Genomic DNA, 18,887 nt, shown 5'->3' on the forward strand with positions numbered 1-18,887 from the left:
AATGGCGTATTTGGAAGAAATAATTGCAGAAAATGACCAACAACTAGGTAGATTTCACAGACAACAATTGTGTTGAGGTTGTTTTGGAATACTTTAGAATAACTAAGAGCGGCGGGGGGGAGAATCAGTTATCCAAGGTCCAAATGTATAAATAAAACTTCTCACAACTTAGTGAACCCATAAAACATTCATACCCATGCATGCATTAATTAGGTAAATACTAAAACTTGTATGTTACTGTCAAATCAACTTGTAGAAATGTAAAACATGAAACACAACACATTCATTAGCACACTTGATAAAAGAATTTACGTGGAAACCCAATTTGGGAAAAACCACTAGTAACATGCTACTCCTTTTCACTCTTCTGAAGTAATGTCCTGTGAAAGGCCAACCCTGTTAAAGGTTACAATACACATTGTTAAATGTGACTCGGTTAAGGAATTTCAATCACGCTGTTAAAAGTGAGCCTTGTTAGAGGACTTTAGGCCATTCACTTGGAATGCCACCCGGTTAAAGGATTTTCAAATGACTGTTAGGTCAACCTTAATCCAAAGGATTTACCCTAGACTGATACAATTGTTAGAGAGTAACAGTAAAGCTTTGATCTGATACAACTTACAATTTCTCTTGCAGATTGCAGATCTCTGTTCAGTCCTCAATTGTGCTTGGCCTTCATATTTTGCAGCTTTGACAGCTTGTTCCCCTTTCAAGCATTCATCTCCTTGAGCCTTCTTGCTTAACATGCCATTGCAGACTCTTCTCTTGGGTCACTTGATGAAGCAAAACCCTTAATTCCTCCTCCTTAGGCTCTCCAACATGACAACAACTTTTGCTTCATGACTAGACATTCCTATAAATAGGAAATTAGGATATTTTTCTCGCTTATTTTCCATTGTCCAAATTAGGGTTTTGGATGGATTAGGTAGGATACAATGTATCTACCCCATATCTTGTCTTCTCTAGAAACTTCTCCTAGAATCCATTTTAATTTGCCTAAAAACAATTTACATGAAATTCTATGCCACCAGTTCATCAACCTTATCTTTCTCCCAATTCACAAGTTTGAAGAAAACAAACTTGTCGGCTCACATTCAGTGAATTTTCGATCTTTAACATAATGTAGCAGCTCGGCATTATCAATCTTCTAATGCTCGACACATTGCGTTGCTCGACATCAACTGTAAAATCACTTGGCATCTCGACATCAACTAACTTTGCTTGGCATCAATTGTTTTGCTCGACATCCACTAGATTTTGCTTTCACTCGGCTCCAACTGACTTTCTGCTTGACACCTACTGTCCACTCGGTCAAGCTTGGCAGACAAACTCTGTTTAACTTGTTCTTCTAAACTTTCTAAGTGTAGCCAGCATTTTGTAACCTTAAGTAGATCATCAATACATCATGTCATTATTGTCTTAACTGATCCTTGAACTTCATTACATAATCATAACTCAACCTTTCCTCTAGGTGCTATTGTTACCTCATATTGATCAAATCCTCTTCATCAATCAACTTAGTGATAGTACTTGAATCTTATAAGCAGTTGTCTTACCAACAAATAGCAGGTTTGACATTAGTGACAAAATAATGATTGAAACACAGTCTTTTTTAACAATCTCCCTCTTAACAATCTCTCTTAACAATGATCTTTTCAATCAGATTTCAACAATTTCCATCTTTAACATCTTATTCAATCTGACTGGGTTAAAACAGTAAGGCAATACCAAAAAGAAAACTTGTATTGAAATTTTTCCCTCTATCAGCAAGTTCCATCTTCTAATTAGGTTACAAAACTCTTTCTTATAACTCCCTCTGAGTTCCTTCTTGTATCTTCCTCTTACTAGGTAGATTGAAATTTCTCCCTCCAATATCAGTCTTGTTCAGCTTCTTTGACAACAATCTCTTGCATTAATAAGGAATATCTCCCTTTGTGATTATGCTTTCTTTCTTTAATGTACTTTCTCTCAACAAATCTCTCCTTCTGATAATGATCAATTTAATGTGCTTTCTCCCTCTTTGTTTTTGCAACTCTTGATCAGTAAATCTCTCCCTCTTTGACAACAATGCCAAAGACATGTATCAAAAATTTGTATCTTTAAAATATGTAGATATAAGCTTTTTGCAGTTTCTCCAGTTTCTCTCTCTATCACCTTGCTTGTGACTGATTTGAAATATCAGTTTTGTGATTACTTCAGGCAGCTCCTAAAGTAAGATCCTCTGCATCAATGTGTATTATATGAACATTGGCTTGTTTGATGCAGGGCACCCCTTCAATTTCTTAAATAGCCTTTGATAGGGGTAACACCCCTAGTTTACCTCTTAGATACTTATGAGCATCCTTAGGTAATGGTTTTGTGAAGATATTAACAGTTTGCTCTTTTGAGTTAACATATTCCATCTTCATCTCTTTGTCTTAAACTCTCTCAAGTAATGATACTTGATTGCAATGTGCTTTGTCTTTGTGTGCATCATTGGATTCTTAGATATATTGATAACACTTGTATTATCACTGGTTCTGTGATTTCTTCTTTCATCCCTTTGAGTAGCTATTTGATCCATATAATGTTTGTGCAGTTTACAGCAGCAACAACATATTCAGCTTCAACAGGAGATTCTGAAGTACAACTTTGTTTCTTGCTTGTCCATGTAACTAGTTTTTTGCCTAAGAAAAATGCTCCTCTACTGGTGCTCTTTTTGTTATCAATGTTTCCAACCCAATCAACATTAGTGTAGGCTCTCAATTCAAATTTTTTATTCTTCTTGTAGTATAGACCAAACTTTTCTGTTTCTTTTAGATATCTCATTATTATCTTCACAACCATTAAGTGATTCTTCTTAGAATTAGCAAAGAATCTTGCAACTATCCCTACAGATAATGCAATATTAGGTCTGCTATGTACTACATATTACAATTTGCCAATCATAGACCTGTAGAATGTTTGATTCACCTTAGCTGAATCATCATTTTTTGACAACTTGTGTTCTGTCACCATAAGTGTACTTACTGGTTTAGAATCTTCTAGTCCAAAAGTCTTCAATATTTCTTTGACATACTTTGACTGAGTGATGTATATACCATATTTCATCTGATATACTTGCAGTCCCAAAAATAAATTGATTTCTTCAAACATAGACATTTCAAATTCTTGCTTCATTTGATTTGCAAAATCCTTACATAAAGCATCTTGTTCTCCAAATATGATATCATCAACAAATATTTCAGATAGTAAAATACCTTTGCCTTTTTCTGTCTTTATGTACAAATTGCTGTTATCATAAGTCTTTTCAAATCCAATTTTCACAAGAAAAGTATGAAGTCTCTCATACCATGCTCGTGGTGCTTGCTTCAATCCATATAGGTCTTTGTGTAGTCTACATACCATTTTCTTATTGTTATTATCAACAAATCCTTCTGGCTGTTTTATGTAAACTTCCTCTTCTAGTATGCCATTCAGAAATGCAGATTTAACATCCATCTGATAAACTTTAAAACCTTTGTATGCAGAATAAGCAAGTAGAGTTCTTACTTCTTCCATTCTTGCAACAGGAGAAAATGTCTCTCCATAGTCAATTCCTTCTTCTTGTGCATATTCCTTGCAAACTAATCTTGCTTTGTTTCTTGTGACTTCACCATTTTCATCGAGCTTGTTTCTGAATACCCACTTGGTACCAATCACATTTTTGTCTTCTAGTCTAGGAACTAGACTCATGTTTTGTTCTTCTCTATCTGTTCAATCTCTTCTTCTATGGCTTTGTACCAGTCTACATATTCTAATGCATCTTTTACTGTTTTGGGCTCCTTCATGCTTAACAAACATGATTCACCTCTCAATCTATTTTTTGTCATTGGCCTAGCATTTTTATCTCCAATGATCTGATCAGTAGGATGATTTTTTTGACATATTTGGACAATCTTGGCTCAGTTCTTGTTTCTTCATTTTGTCTTTCAGCTTCAAAATTACTGTGTACATCTCTGTCAGGTATCTTAGCATCTGTTTCATGTGTACTAATCTCAAAATCAGAATGTGCATCTTCTTCATTCTGTAACTCAGCATCTAAATGCAGCTTGGTTCTTGAATGCAACTCGACATTTAGAGGATGTGACTCTTTAGTTACTAATACTTGTTGTTGATTTGTAACTTGATTTGTAGCATCTCCTTCAGCAGGCATTCCTTCATAAAAGTATACAAATGATTTGTATTCTTCTGGTTCTTTCATAGGTTTAGCCTCATGCACTTCTGTAAATTCATCAAAATTCACATTTGCACTTTCCACAATTTTGTTAGTGTTAGTATTTAAACACTTATAAACTTTACTTCTTGTGGAATATCCAATAAATATACCTTCTTCACTTTTTGCATCAAGCTTTCCGTTCCTAACATCTTTAAGAATGTAACACTTACTTTCAAATACTTTAAAGTATTTTACATAGGGTGGATATCCATACCATAGTTCAAAATGTGTTGAATGATTACCTTGCTTGATTTGCACACAGTTCAAGGTATATACAACAGTACTTACAGCTTCTCTCTAGTATTTCAGAGCAACATTTTTCTCCATCATAGGTGTTCTGGCACAGTCCATTATAGACCTATTTCTCTTTTCAGCGAACCCATTTTGTGGAGGGGTCCTAGGGGTAGATGTCTATCTTTTGATTCCTCTGTCATTACAGAACATCTCAAACTCATTTGATATGAATTCTCCTCTATCTGATTTCAAGCATTTCAGAATTTTACCTGTTTCTTTGTGAACTTTTGCCAAGTACCACTTAAACATTTGAAAAGCATCAGATTTTTGTTTCAAAAATATAACTGTCATCATCCTAGAATAATCATCAACAAATAGCATTATGTACTTATCTCCTCTGTAGCTTTGCATTTCAATTGGTCCACACAAGTCAGTATGAACAATCTCTAGTATTTCTTTAGAGGTATAAGCTTTACTCTTGAAGCTTGACTTTGTCATTTTGCCTAGCTAACATTGTTTGCACACTACATTATTAGGTTTCTTCAACTTAGGCAAACCTCTAACTTTCTTCATGTTACTGATACTAACCAAGTTATCAAAGTTAACATGACATAATCTCTTGTGCCAAAGCCATACATCATCAAATTTTGCAGCAAAACAAGTAGCATCCTCTATATCAAGATAGAATAGATTACTTCTAGTTTGATCACCTTTTCCAATCAGTTTCCCAATTGGCTCATATATCTTGGTAGTTTTGTTTCCAATTTCAACCTTACATCCCAGATTATTCAATTGTTACACACTTAACAAATTATAATTTAGCCTTTCAACATAGTAAGCATTATCACATGAAATCTTGTTTATGAGTTTGATAGAACCTTTTCCTTTTATCAAACATGGTGCATCATTACCAAATCTTACACTATTTCCATCATAACAATTTAAAGTAATGAACTTACTTCTGTCTCCATTCATGTGGTGTGAGCATCCATTGTCAATGACCCATCTATCATTTTTGTTCACACAAGTCACAAGTGCAGTTGCCTCATCTTCATCAGATTCGTCCTTCATTGCAACATACACCACTTCATCATCATGTTCATCAGAATCATCCTTGTTTTTTTCTTCAGCAATGTAGCATGACTTCTTGCCTTTGTCTTTTTAATCTCTGCTATCATCTTCTCTTCTGTTTTTGTATTTGTTGCCATCTCTATAGTTCTTCTTCTATGTACATCTTGCAGCAATATGACCAACCTCATTGCAATTGAAACAAATGATGGGTAACTTACCTTTGAACTTGCCTTTACCTCTGTGAAATCTTCTTGCTAGTAGTGCATCCAACTGTTCAACATCTTTTTCATTTGTATCACTATCACTAGAGACATTTCTTTTCTTCTTCTTCTGCTTCACCTCATCAGAGTCCTTCAATAACAACTTGGCCTTGAATGTAGATTCAAGGCTCTCAGGTTTGTAATTGTCAAAGTTAGATAGCTAAAAAGCAATGAGTCTACCTACTAATTCTTCAAAGGTTAGATCATTTCTTGGAATACATCTCAACTATTGAATGGCAAAAACTCTAATAGCATAAACAGGCAGTAATGTTCTTAGGGCTTTACTTAACACAATATCATCATCTATGTGACCAGTAGCTCCTTTTATTGCGCTAACAACTTCTTTTATCCTAGCAACATATTGGCAATATTTTCACCTTCTTCCATTCTCATATCATTAAACTTACCTTTGAGGCTCTTAGATTTGGCTCTTTGAACATTTTAGTCTCCTCCATAGATGGTGTGTAGGGCTTCCCACATTTTCTTTGCAGTGTCACAGCCTTTGATATCATCAAATTCGGCATAGCTTAGGGCAGAGGCAATCTTCAACATCGCCTAATTGTGCTCTTTCTTCTTTTTCATATCTTCAGCAGTTAGGGCTCTAATTGGATCGACATGTTCCACTGTAATGGTAGATTGTGCATGATCTCCAGGTCCTCCAAGGTGTAGCTTCATCAAACTTTGTCATGCAGGAAAGTTATCTCTATTGAGCTTGGGTACTTCTCTTTTAGACATCTCGATCTTTGTGCTTTTAGTACCTTAAAATTAGTCCTCTTAAGCAGATGGCTCTAATACCAATTGTTGGAATACTTTAGAATAACTGAGAGGGCGGGGGGGGGGGGGGGGGGGGGGGGGGGGGGTGAATCAGTTATCCAAGGTCCAGATGTATAAATAAAACTTTTCACAACTTAGTGAACTCATAAAACATTAATACTCATGCATGCATCTATTAGGTAAATACTAAAACTTGTATGTTATTGTCAAATCAACTTGCAGAAATGTAAAACATGAAACACAACACATCCATCAACACACTTGACACAAGGATTTATGTGGAAACCCAATTTGGGAAAAACCACTAGTAACATGTTACTCCTTTTCACTCTTCTGAAGTGATGCCCTGTGAAAGGCCAATCCTGTTAAAGGTTACAATACATACTATTAAATGTGACCCGGTTAAGGGATTTCAATCACCCTGTTAAAAGTGAGCCTTGTTAAAGGACTTTAGGCCATTCACTTGGAATGCCACCCGGTTAAAAGATTTTCAAATGACTATTAGGTCAACTTTAATCCAAAGGATTTACCCTAGACTAATATAATTGTTACAGAGTAACAGTAGAGCTTTGATCCGATACAACTTACAACTTCTCTTGTAGATTATAGATCTTTGTTCAGTCCTCAACTCTACTTGGCTTCCATACTTTGCAGCTCTGACAGCTTGTTCACCTTTCAAGCATTCATCTCCTTGAGCCTTCTTGCTTAACATGCCATTGCAGACTCTTCTCTTGGGTTACTTGATTAAGCAAAAACCTTCATTCCTTCTCTCCCTTAGGCTCTCGCACATGACAACAAATTTTGCTTCATGACCAGACATTCCTATAAATAGGAAATTAGGATATTTTTCCCGCTCATTTTCCATCGTCCAAATTAGGGTTTTGGATGGATTAGGTAGGATACAATGTTATCTACCCCATATCTTGTCTTCTCTAGAAACTTATCTTAGAATCCATTTGAATTTGCTTAAAAATGGTTTACATCAAATTCTGTGCCACCAGCTTATCAACCTTATCTTTCTCTTGGTTCACAAATTCCAAGAAAACAAACTTGTCGACTTAGATTCGGCGAATCTTCGATTTTTAACATAATGCAGCAGCTCGGCATTATCAATCTTTTGATGCTCGGTACATACTGCGTTGCTCGGCATCAACTGTAAAATCACTCGGCATTAACTAAAGTTTACTGATGCTCAACATCAACTAAAATTTATTCGGCATCAACTATTTTGGTCGGCATCCACTAGAGTTTGCTTTCACTTAGCTCCAACTGATTTTCTGCTCAGCTTTCACTGACTTTGCTCGGCACCTATTGTCCACTCGGTCAAGCTTGGCAGACAAACTATGTTTAACTTGTTCTTCTAAACTTTCTAAGTGTAGCCAGCATTTTGTAACCTTAAGTAGATCATCAATACATCATGTCATCACTGTCTTAACTGATCCTTGTACTTCATTACATAATCATAACTCAACCTTTCTTCTAGGTGCTATTGTCACCTCTTATTGATCAAATCCTTTTCATCAATCAACTTAGTGATAGTACTTGAATCTTATAAGCAATTGTCTTACCAACAAATATCAGGTTTGACATCAGTGACAAAACATTGATTGAAACATAGTCTTCTTCAACAATCTCTCTCTTAACAATCTTTCTTAACAATGATCTTTTCAATCAGATTTCAACAGGTTGCGGCAGGAGTTGGACAAAAATTTGAGAGTTCTGCATACGTTTATGCTCCAAACATAAAAACAAAAGACGCCCGTTGTGAGCTTACTGTAAAAAGTGGCGCTACATGATCGTGCAAGAGGATGCTAATAATAATGGCAGTCAAAACAAGCCCCTGACGAGTTGTAGATGGACGTCACAAGTTGCAGATGGACATCACGATATGCAGATGGACACCACACATTTTTTAGTTGCAAGCCAAAGAAATCACGAGTTGCAGATGGAGGAAAAAGAGGTGTGCATCCAGAAAACACTAGACGAAGCAGGGATGTCGAAGCAAATGTAACATGAAAAATCATTTCGAAAATAAGGGTGTGATAAGTTTGAATTTTTTTTTCTGATTTTCAAAAAAATTGAAGTATTGACTCTGATACCATATTACAAAGTAATTGGAAAATATTTGCTTCATATTAACAATGATCAAGATCAATTTATACAAAACAATGAATGATGTTCCTTAGGAAATGATTGTAAAGAATAGAAGCATTCTATTTTAGCAAATAGAAAACTAACAGTTAACTACAGGCTAACTAAATATTAGAAACATTCTAATATTCACAATAGATTTCAAATAGATAACCATTAGATAATAATAGATGCTATCTATTATCGTAATACAGTTAACGATTGTTTCCTTAAGAAACATTGTCTTGTTTTGTCGTTAAATAGAGCTTTTGTTTTTATTGTAATTATCAAATTACCTGAACACCCTCACTATCATTGAAAATGACCCTTGGATTGCCTTCCTTGAAATTTGTTCATTGTTGTCTCTCCTATCTCTATCCCCAAAATGCCATGGAACATAGTGTTGAATACAATAAATTCATCTATGCTCATAGCACAAGTAATTCTACTATTTTAATTATCATCCTTTGAGTTTCCCTAGGAATTCACATCATTGATTAATTGATCCAGCTCTCGAGCTCAACTATACTAGTATTCATTGGAACTATTCTTGGATGTTAGTACACCCTTTAATTTTTCCGGTTAAATACATTTGAAATGAAGGCACATAACTTTGAAAATAGAATAAAAAGTACTTGCAATGGTTTGGGTGTGGAACAACATTCTGAAATCACAACTCAGTGTCACAAATTGATGGTCAAGCAAAAATTGTGAATGGGAGTTATGTAATTTGTTGAGATGTTTGGTTGGGGAGAAGATAGGAAACTGAGTTATAATTTTTGTGCAAACATAATTTGCATATAATCATTCACTATGTAGGAGTAAAGGAATAATACCATTTGTGCTTGTACATGGCAATAGTCCAAAACATGTATAAGATGTAAGAGATCTCTGATGAAAAGAAGATAAGACCACAAGCATGCCTTATAATGCATGAAAGCAATACATATAGAAGTAAGAAGTCAATTGGAGAAGGCTGACAAGAAAATAAGACATCATGATTTTCTAATAGGAGATCAAGTGATGGTGTGTTTTAGAGAAGAAAGATTGAGCTGGAACATGGAATTAGTTGAATATAAAGCAGTTCAGCCCTTGCAGAATTGTTATAATGTTTGATTCAATGAAGGCATATGAAGTGGAGCTATTGGAGAATTTGGGCATATCACTAGTATCCATGTTGCTAATGTAAATTTGTACAAGGAATAATCAGGATATAGTGGTTTATAAGTATATTGGAAGAATAAAATATTATAACAACAAAATGAGGAGATTTTTCATGGTAGGATTTGTAGTAAGACAAAAGTAGACAGTAATAAGAATGTTTGGTGAAGTGGAAAGGAAGGCTTGAAGAAAATGCATTTTGGATTTCTAAGGTGAGGTATATCATCTTGGTTCCGCTCTAGCCAATTAACAAATGGTAAACTCACTTTCAAATTCTCTAGGTGTTGGATGCAAGAGTATCCTAGGATGTAAGATCAGGATATAGTGGTTTATAAGTACATTGGAAGAATCAAATATTATAACAAAATGAGGAGATTTTTCATGGTAGGATTTGTAGTAGCACAAAAAGTAGACAGTATTAAGAATTTTTGGTGAAGTGGAAAGGAAGGCTTGAAGAAAATGCATTTTGGATTTCTATGGTGAGCTATATCATCTTGGTTCCCCCCTAGCCAATTAAAAAATGGTTTAACTCACTTTCAAATTCTTTAGGTGTTGGATGCAAGAGTATCCTAGGATGTAAGATCAATCTTGTATCATCCCAAAATACTTGGTTCAGTTAGTTTGTTTGCTTGCAAGTTCTCAATGATTCTCCAATCATTCCAATCACCATAGGTCATGCTTGCAAGTTCTCAATGATTTTTCAATCATATCAATCACCATAGATCCTACTATAATTCATTGCACTAACATATTTCACCTCATTGTTAAGGATACATATAATACACCCACATCCAATTTTTAGGAGTTTTCGATTATTGCAAAGGCATATTTCAGTTTCTAACATAATTGTAGGTAGAATAGAATAGTTTCAGGCACAAAACACCTTATCAAAACTGTAGCAACAAAAACATTTCCAAATTCATTGAACCTAAAAGCTTTTCGAATGAACTGCATCAGATTTATTTTGCATTCATTTCAGAGGATTCTTTTGCAACATTTGGTCAACTACATGTTACACTTGGCGTCGAGTTATGCACCTTCTTATGGGCAACTCAGATCACTTCTAATACTAGAAGCTGCTATATTAAGACTTGTTGCAATCATGGACAAGCAGTAAAGTTGATTGTTGGTTTGGTTGGAAGCTTGGCATTGGCATTGCATTGTAGTATCATTCAAATTCTTTATTTAATGCTTAGTTGTACCCATATGTAGTTAAATGGCTGCAGCCTAGCATATTGGAAGCCCATTGGGGCAGATAGTAATTGGACCATGATTGTAAATTAATAGCAATCATATGGCGGTTTCGTTGAAGTTTTGTTGTGTAATTGTTTATTGGGCTGCATAGTTGGATAATCCTTCGTTGGATCAATTGTGCATGATAGCATCAAATGTTACCTTTGTTTAGTTTTACACATTAAATTGAGCAGGCTGTGCAGTCCCAAAAAAAAGGGAACATCATGGGGATGTTATGGATGTCACCCAAATCTCCATGAATGTTTGCCCCCATGGAACAGTGATGTGTATGGTGCAGAATATTTGTTTTATTTTTATTTAACTGGGGTGTGTGTCAATGTTTCTGAATGGCTGTAATTTGCTAGTTTATGTTCATATTTTCCTTTGAGAATCGTAGATAACCTCAATATGAATTTAAAACTATGTTTGTTGCTTCTTTAACTCTGTTCATATGTTTACTCCATATTTGGATTAATGAGATAAATTCCATGTTTTGGATCTCAGGTGTGGCCTTAAAACCAGGAGCTGTAAACAATATGCAAGCTTGCCTTATGGTATCCCAAAATCTTTATAGCCATGAACAAACATGATGTGTTAGCTTTGTTTATATTTTTCTGCTACATGCATCAATTTTTTTTGCAGATTATATTCCTCTACTATATCATTTTGACCTAGATATTTTTTTAAATTTTAGGCTGTATCTCCATCATTTTGTCATTTCTGAGGCTTTTTCTTGTTTTCATTGTTTATGCTAGCGAGGATTGACAGTTATTATGAAGAAATTGAACATCACACCAGACTTATCGTTTGTTGGAAAAATTGCTCTTCCGGATTCAGTAGGATCCAGCATGCAAGAAGCATCTGAAACTGCAGGAAAAGCATTTCAGGATCAAATGGGGAGCAGTAAGCAGCTGGCGTCACAAACTGTAGAGAAAGTATATCAGAATCCATTTGGGAAGAGTATGCAGATGGCCAGTCAAACTGCTACTGGGGCCTTCACTATGAGTAGATCAGATAAAGTCACAGGAAATATTCCACAGACTGGAGCAGCACACCCTGCAAACAAGATGGGTTCTAATGAAGAAGTAAGGTTTATCTTTTGTGAGTTGTTGATTTGTGCAATTGTAATATTTGTAGTGGCCTTTGTGTTTAAATTTGGTTGACTGTGTCGATATGATATTAATATATTATCAACTGCCTGGCTGCGACACAAGTATTAGCTACTTTTGCTTTCAGACACAGGACTTAGACTCAATATTGCAAGTATGTACAATAGTAAGCCATGGAACATGAAGATGATTTACTATTTGGTAGAGTGGACTGAACCAAGGTGACAGGCTTTAGGTCTGGCACCCTGAGCAAGTATTCAGTCAGACATGTCATAGGTATTGTTGATGTGAGTTTGGTTGGTCAGAGGCATACTGTATGTCATTCAAATGCAGTAATAAATGAAGAATCTATCATGCCAACCATGTTCAGATCACGATCGATTGGATCCACCACCGACCCAGACCTGGCCTGCTGCCGACTCGGCTCAACTGACTGGAGGAGAATTATAAATATGCTGACCATGTTAGAAATGGAATGCACCTTCTGCTCAGCTCCACAGCCCCGGCCATACTGTTTTGAAAGTGCGCTTTGAGGTATGTAAGTTAAAAAAATATGTTTTAGTTAGAACTTACAGGTCTCTGTATGAAGCACACTGTATGTTTGAGTTATTGTCAGATAGATCAATAAGCCGAAGCATAGAACAATTTCCCAAGGCTGCGGGAAAGCTGTCTGTCTGATGATTCACCCAAGATGCAAGGACTTGGAGATTGCGCAAATTACCGAGAGCAGAGCAAGGGATTTGAGGTAGTGCAGATGCCCCAGTGCAGAGGGAATTTGTCCCCCAATCTTGTTGAAGGAAGGACAAATTCCCCAGCTGGGAGGGTAGCACACCCTGCAGGCTCTTGTTTTTCAAATCCAAAAAGACAACACACCATATTTTAGTGTTGCAGAGGATGCTTGTCCAATTGCAAAAATGCGTGCTCTGGTTCCAACTTTTTAGTGCAGAGAAAGGATCCTGAGTGACTGCATTCTTCAATACCATTAGAGATGCCACATCCCTCTCGCTTCCATTTGAACCTGCTACCACCACTACTCCAAAAAAGTACGACAATAGAGCAATTCGGATGAAGTTATGCATTCTCAGCAAATCACGCACACAAAAACTACCTACATGCATTTGTGAACTGTGAGCCTTGGTAGTTTTCCTTCTGTGGGAGTATATGTGGTGGGTTTTTAATAATCAATTAATGGGACCGGAGATAAACAACGAATTGTGAAGGAAATGTGACAGAAAAAGTAAAAAATAAATAAATTCAAGTCTCTGGTTACGCATCTCTGCGTAGAGAGAGACCTGCTGGAAGAATTTAGTGGCAACATCAGCACGACAACTCACATCAAATTTAATTCTCACTTTTTAGAAATGTTCACGTCCTTTTATTTTTCCAATTTTCAACCACACAAATTGCTACTAATAATGTTAATATAATGTTAAGATAACTACTTAAACAAAACAAAATAATTCAACTATAACACTACATGAACAATTTTTAAATAAGTTGAACAATATCTGCTCTCCAAAGCAAATCCCATACGAACCTACTCTTTTAGAGGCATTATAGAAGCAAAACTAAAATCTAAACATATCAATCCACAGAAGTAACGAAATGCAGGCACAAAAATATCCTTGATTGTGATTTTGGAATTGAAAATTTCCATGGAAAAAAAACCCAACAAGTAAAACAGTCATCATTTGTAAGAAAATAATTTCATTTTGTCTATACAAATCGCTCAAGTTCTTTAACGAGGGCATTTTCCAGCCATTTGTTTGCCTCTGCCATCAAAGGAGGGCTGAGCTTGAGCATAAGAACACAAAATTAGTTTAAATCAAGAGCATGATCAGATCAGCCGTGCCTTTAATCAGCCGCTTCAATCATCAAGCTGACCTGATCTTCACCCATCTCTTCCATTCCCTAAATTCACATTCAATCTGCAAAGTTATCACACCTTTCTCTGGATCTGTCAAAATATGGAATACATTGCAAAGTATATATATATGTTGTATTAGTATTGTTACATGAGTAGTTCTGTGTACCAGAATAAAAAATAAATAAATAGGATCTTCTTGTACACAAAATAAAGGATTGTGTTGTTAAATTGATGAAGTTGTTTAAATTTGTTGTTCAAAAAAATGTTCAAGTTGGATGCACACTCATGTGAGGTTTGCACACGCCAAAAATCAGTAGTTAAAATAAAAGTAGATTACTTAAAAACCATGTAGGGTTAGTATTATTATGATTGTAATCTTGATTTTATAAATTTTTATTACTACTATTTGTACACCCTATATATTACTTTAGGCGTAACTGTTACATCATCTTCTGATGCAAATGCTAGTTAAGGCCTAGATTAAACTTAGCTAAGATTGACTCCAGTCTACCTAAAGACTTAAGGCCTAAATGTAGCTTTGGATATTCATGTTATTATACACACTTATTTTGTTTATTTGCTTGACAAAAATTATAACTTAGAAAAATTGATTAAATGTAAGTTGTAAAGTGTATGAGCACATTGACATTAACCAAGCCCCCCTTTTGAGGTTTTATTTGTGTAACAATGACAACACGTGGTTATTATGTCTTACTAGTTCAATGCTTGATTTCTTGTAGATATGTTCCAGTTGTGTTTCTTTCTCATCTAAGGGCCCATCATGATTGTAAATTTGACCCAGCATTTTGTAAGGCTCAATTTTTTTTGTCATAGAGAAGTCCTATTGATGTTCTGGAATAGCAATCTTGATTGTGATGATAGAAACACCCATGTTTTCTATTAAGGACATTGGATTGCATTGTAGTGAGGCATTGGAGTAGCGTTTGATGCATATTCATAATGTATACAAAAAGTTAAGCATACAAAAGTGTTGATCAACCTCAAGAAGTGCAACTTTGTGAAGAAAGGTTTGTTGTACCTGGGATTTGCAATCTCAGCAAGTGGTCTTTAGAATGTATTAAGAAAAGGCAAAGGATATCTCTGAATGGCTTAACTCACGAAGTTCAACAAAGTTGAGCTCTTTTCAGGGTTTGGCAAGTTTTTAAAGAAATTTTATCAAAGGTTTTAGTAGTTGCACCTCTACCTGAAACAATGAGAGGAGAGAAGAAAAAATTAAAATGGGGTATTCAGCAACAAGGTGTTTTGATTTGTTGAAAGAAAAAGTTACAAATCAACCTTTTTTTGGCACCTCCATATTATATTAGGGTTTTTAAGGTGGATTGCTATGCCAGTGTAATGCCATTGGAGCTTGTTTTTAGTCAAGAAGGTAACCCATTTCTTATTTCAGTGAGAATTATAATGTTCAAAGAGAAAATAATCTATATATGATCATGAGTTTAATGGTATAGTTCAGGCATTGAAGGAATGAAGACATTATCTTTTATTGAAAGAGTTTGTTTTAATTATGGTCATCAAGCTTTACAGTATTTGAATAGTCAAGAAAAGTTGAATTGAAGGCATTTGATATGTATTGATTTTATGTAGAATTATACTATTGTTTTGAAACACGAGTGGAAAGTCTAATAGAGTCACATATACCATGAGTTGAAGGCAAAATTTGTTGACAAAGATGCAAATCGAAATTGTTGGGTTCCACAATCTCAAGAGTTTCTACCCGGGGTATCCTGATTTAGGAAAGACTTGGAGAGCTTGTATGGAGCCTATTACTTTAGATAGGATTAGGTGGTTGGATTTTATAATCCAAGATGGTATACCATTTAAAGGAAGCTAGTTGTGCATTCCAAAGCATCCTATGGGGGGAACCATAGTGGAGGATTAGTTGACTACTTTTGAGATAAGACCATTGCTCTTGTTAGTGAACATTATTATTGGCCACAGTTGCAGCCAGATCTAAAGAAGTTTGTGTAGAGTTGTAGAGTATGTTAGATGGAAAAAGGAACAAGTCAGAATATAGGGCTTTATGAGCCATTACTTGTACCATAGAGTGTTGGAAATATTGTAATTGATGTCAAGGGAACTTAGTTGCAAACATTAGATTTTTTTATTGATGTCAAAGGTAAGATTGTATGTGTAAGAGTGATTAAAAGGTTGTCATCATTATCATTTATGACAGATGAGATGTCAAAAGTGAGAAGATGAACAAGATTGCTACATATTATTATTGATTACAAAAGTGAGAAAATAGAGTCCTTAATATAATAGTTGCACTGCTGTTAGGGACAAGGGGACAAGTATCTGGCATGGGGAGACAAAGGGGCCTCAATTTGGGGACGACTAGGGGGCAAGAGGGTGTATATACTATACTATACATATGTTACCTTAAATGCTAGTTATATGTAGTAAAGGGATGACTTTAATCATCCCTCGGGAGATGGGGCCTCAAGCGATGATCGACGACTTACTAGCATTACAACTGGGGACTTGGGAACAATGTCTTTGTCCTTGTCCTTGGGACACTAGTGTTTGGGGGGTGAACATTGATTAATATCAAAGGTCAAAATGTGAGATCATTAATGTGAAAAGAGAAGATAATGACGTGTCGGGATATTATTAGGATTGTTGGAGGAGATTGCATTATATGTGTTGGCATTAATGTTTTGTCATTGATGTCAACATATTTCTTTTTCATGATAGTCTTCTTAGTTTGTTTAGTGCAAAGGTTGAATCAGTATGACATCTGTCTTGCATATCAGATCTTGTGTAGTTAAAAATGGTTGCATAGATGTCTCTAGATGATCATTGTTGGATCGTAAAGATCTATATTATGGTTTGCAAGAGTTACAGTGTGTTGATGTAAATCTGGTTATTGGCCTATTCTCGTAATGGCAGTGTTGGAGATTTTGGATCAGTATGGATGGATTATGTAATATCTTATGTTGCTAACTTGGTGGTATTATTAGGACTTGGATATGTGTCCTCAATCAGAGTGGTTCATTGGAGATTGACAAGCAGTTTTCTTTAATGACAAAGATTGCTTTGTGATGTTCATGATGGACAATGCAAATTTGTTCATAAATTTTAAGGCAGATATGTTGTTGTTGCCGATGTGGTATTTCATGATGCTTCTTCTTTCTTAATGATGTCCCATTCTTGTTGTTGGATCGCATTGAGCTATGTGATCTGATTCAAAATATTTCATGAAACATGTTGAAGTATTCTTGGCAGACTCGGTGACGTTGTGTGTTGCATTTGATCTTTAGTGTGATCTATAGAACGTGATGTGCTAGAGATTATTTGTTTGGGTTTTAGCCACGTCTTAATCAATATGCCTTGAATAACATTGGTTATTGTAATTCATTTTTGTAATTAAGGTCATGATTAATATCGACCTTTTTTGTATTGATGTATTGTATATAAAGATGAAATGATTCATGTAAATGAGAGCAACAGATGATGTGATGCAAAGGTGTATGAGCATGTTCTATCAAAGATTAAGAGCAGAGGTATGAGTGGAATCTATTGAGAGAACAAGTTGATGTACTCCATTGAAGCTATATTGACATATCAGATCTTATCAATCAATTCATAATTTTGTCGATTATTGTTGTCCTCAGTGGGTTGTAGTCAATTTGAGGGTTGTTGCCCTTGTTGTAACCTCAGGGTTGTTGTCTGTCTGTATCTTTGAGCAGTGAGCTCTAGGCAGTGTGCTTGAATGCATGTGCATTCCCTTTCTACCTTTAACAGAGTTTATGTGCTAGTACATTATCTAGTGGCTTTGAGCCCCATCGTGGTTTTTTTCCCCTACCATGGTTTTCATGTAAAAAGATATGATGTTATGTGTTAATGGTGTTGTTATCTTCTATGCATTAATGTTCATATTTTAGTGCTAAGTTGTTTTGGTGGTGAATTGATTAAAGCATAGTGTTTAATCTTGCAACAGTTTCATCCCCTCTATAAGTTGTGAGTATTGGTTTGTTATTCTTAACAATTGGTATCAAAGCTTGGTCCGCTTTGGAAGCTTGATCGCTTGAGGAGATCTGTGATGACAAATTTTAAGGACAACCTGAAATTTGATGAAACCAACTATGCGCTATGGAAATGAAGGATGATCACACATTTGATATGCATGGGAATGGAGTATTGCATGTCACAAAGAAGAATTACAAACCTCTTGATCTAGCCACTGCTATGGCTAATGAAGAGAAGGAATTTGGGAATAATATGAGAGCCAAGGAAGCATTATACAATGCCTTATTAGATCTTGAATATACTAATATAATGGAATTGGAGATTGCTCATGAGATATGGGTGAATTGGAATTGTTGCATGAGGGATACTCATGTGAAAGGGAAGCTTGAATCTTTGATAATGAGCAAAGATGCGAATATCAGTACTTATGTGCAGAAAGTACAGAAGTAGTTTGTGGAATTAGATGTGCTAGTGAAACCATGATTGAAGATGAAATAGTCTTGAAGATACAAAGATCCTTGCCACTTGCTTATGACAACAAAGTTGCTGCAATTGAATAAATCAAAACTATATCTAAGGCGAAGAGAGATTCATTGGTTGGTAAGTTATCTGCTTTTGAAATAACTAGCTTTGGTGACAATTTCCATAAAGTTGAAATTGCATTTAAAGCTACTATTTGTAAGGAAAAGAAAAGATATAAATATGGTGAGATTTCTTCTAATTCTTCTATGTATGGATCTAGATATGTTGAGGATTTGAAAGAGATAGAGGAAGAGGAAAGGAAGTTGGATGAGTTGGAAGCCTTGATTGCTAAGAGAGTA

The 18,887-nt window shown here is 35.4% G+C and overlaps 1 protein-coding gene across 5 annotated transcripts in view; it reads left to right on the forward strand.

Moving 5' to 3' along the window:
* Positions 1 to 18,887, forward strand: part of LOC149542106 (dynamin) — a 149,782-nt gene that overhangs the window by 74,920 nt on the left and 55,975 nt on the right. For all 5 annotated transcript variants that reach the window (XM_089797154.1, XM_089797153.1, XM_089797155.1 and 2 more), the window contains exons 4-5: positions 11,605 to 11,654; positions 11,856 to 12,185. In XM_089797154.1, coding sequence (XP_089653280.1) covers positions 11,605 to 11,654; positions 11,856 to 12,185 — 380 coding nt within the window. The remainder of the gene's footprint in view (positions 1 to 11,604; positions 11,655 to 11,855; positions 12,186 to 18,887) is intronic.

This window comes from Cupressus sempervirens, chromosome 8 (genome assembly GCF_028749045.1).
Source record: "Cupressus sempervirens isolate cs-2001-9-10 chromosome 8, ASM2874904v1, whole genome shotgun sequence".
NCBI classification, from domain to species: Eukaryota; Viridiplantae; Streptophyta; class Pinopsida; order Cupressales; family Cupressaceae; genus Cupressus; species Cupressus sempervirens.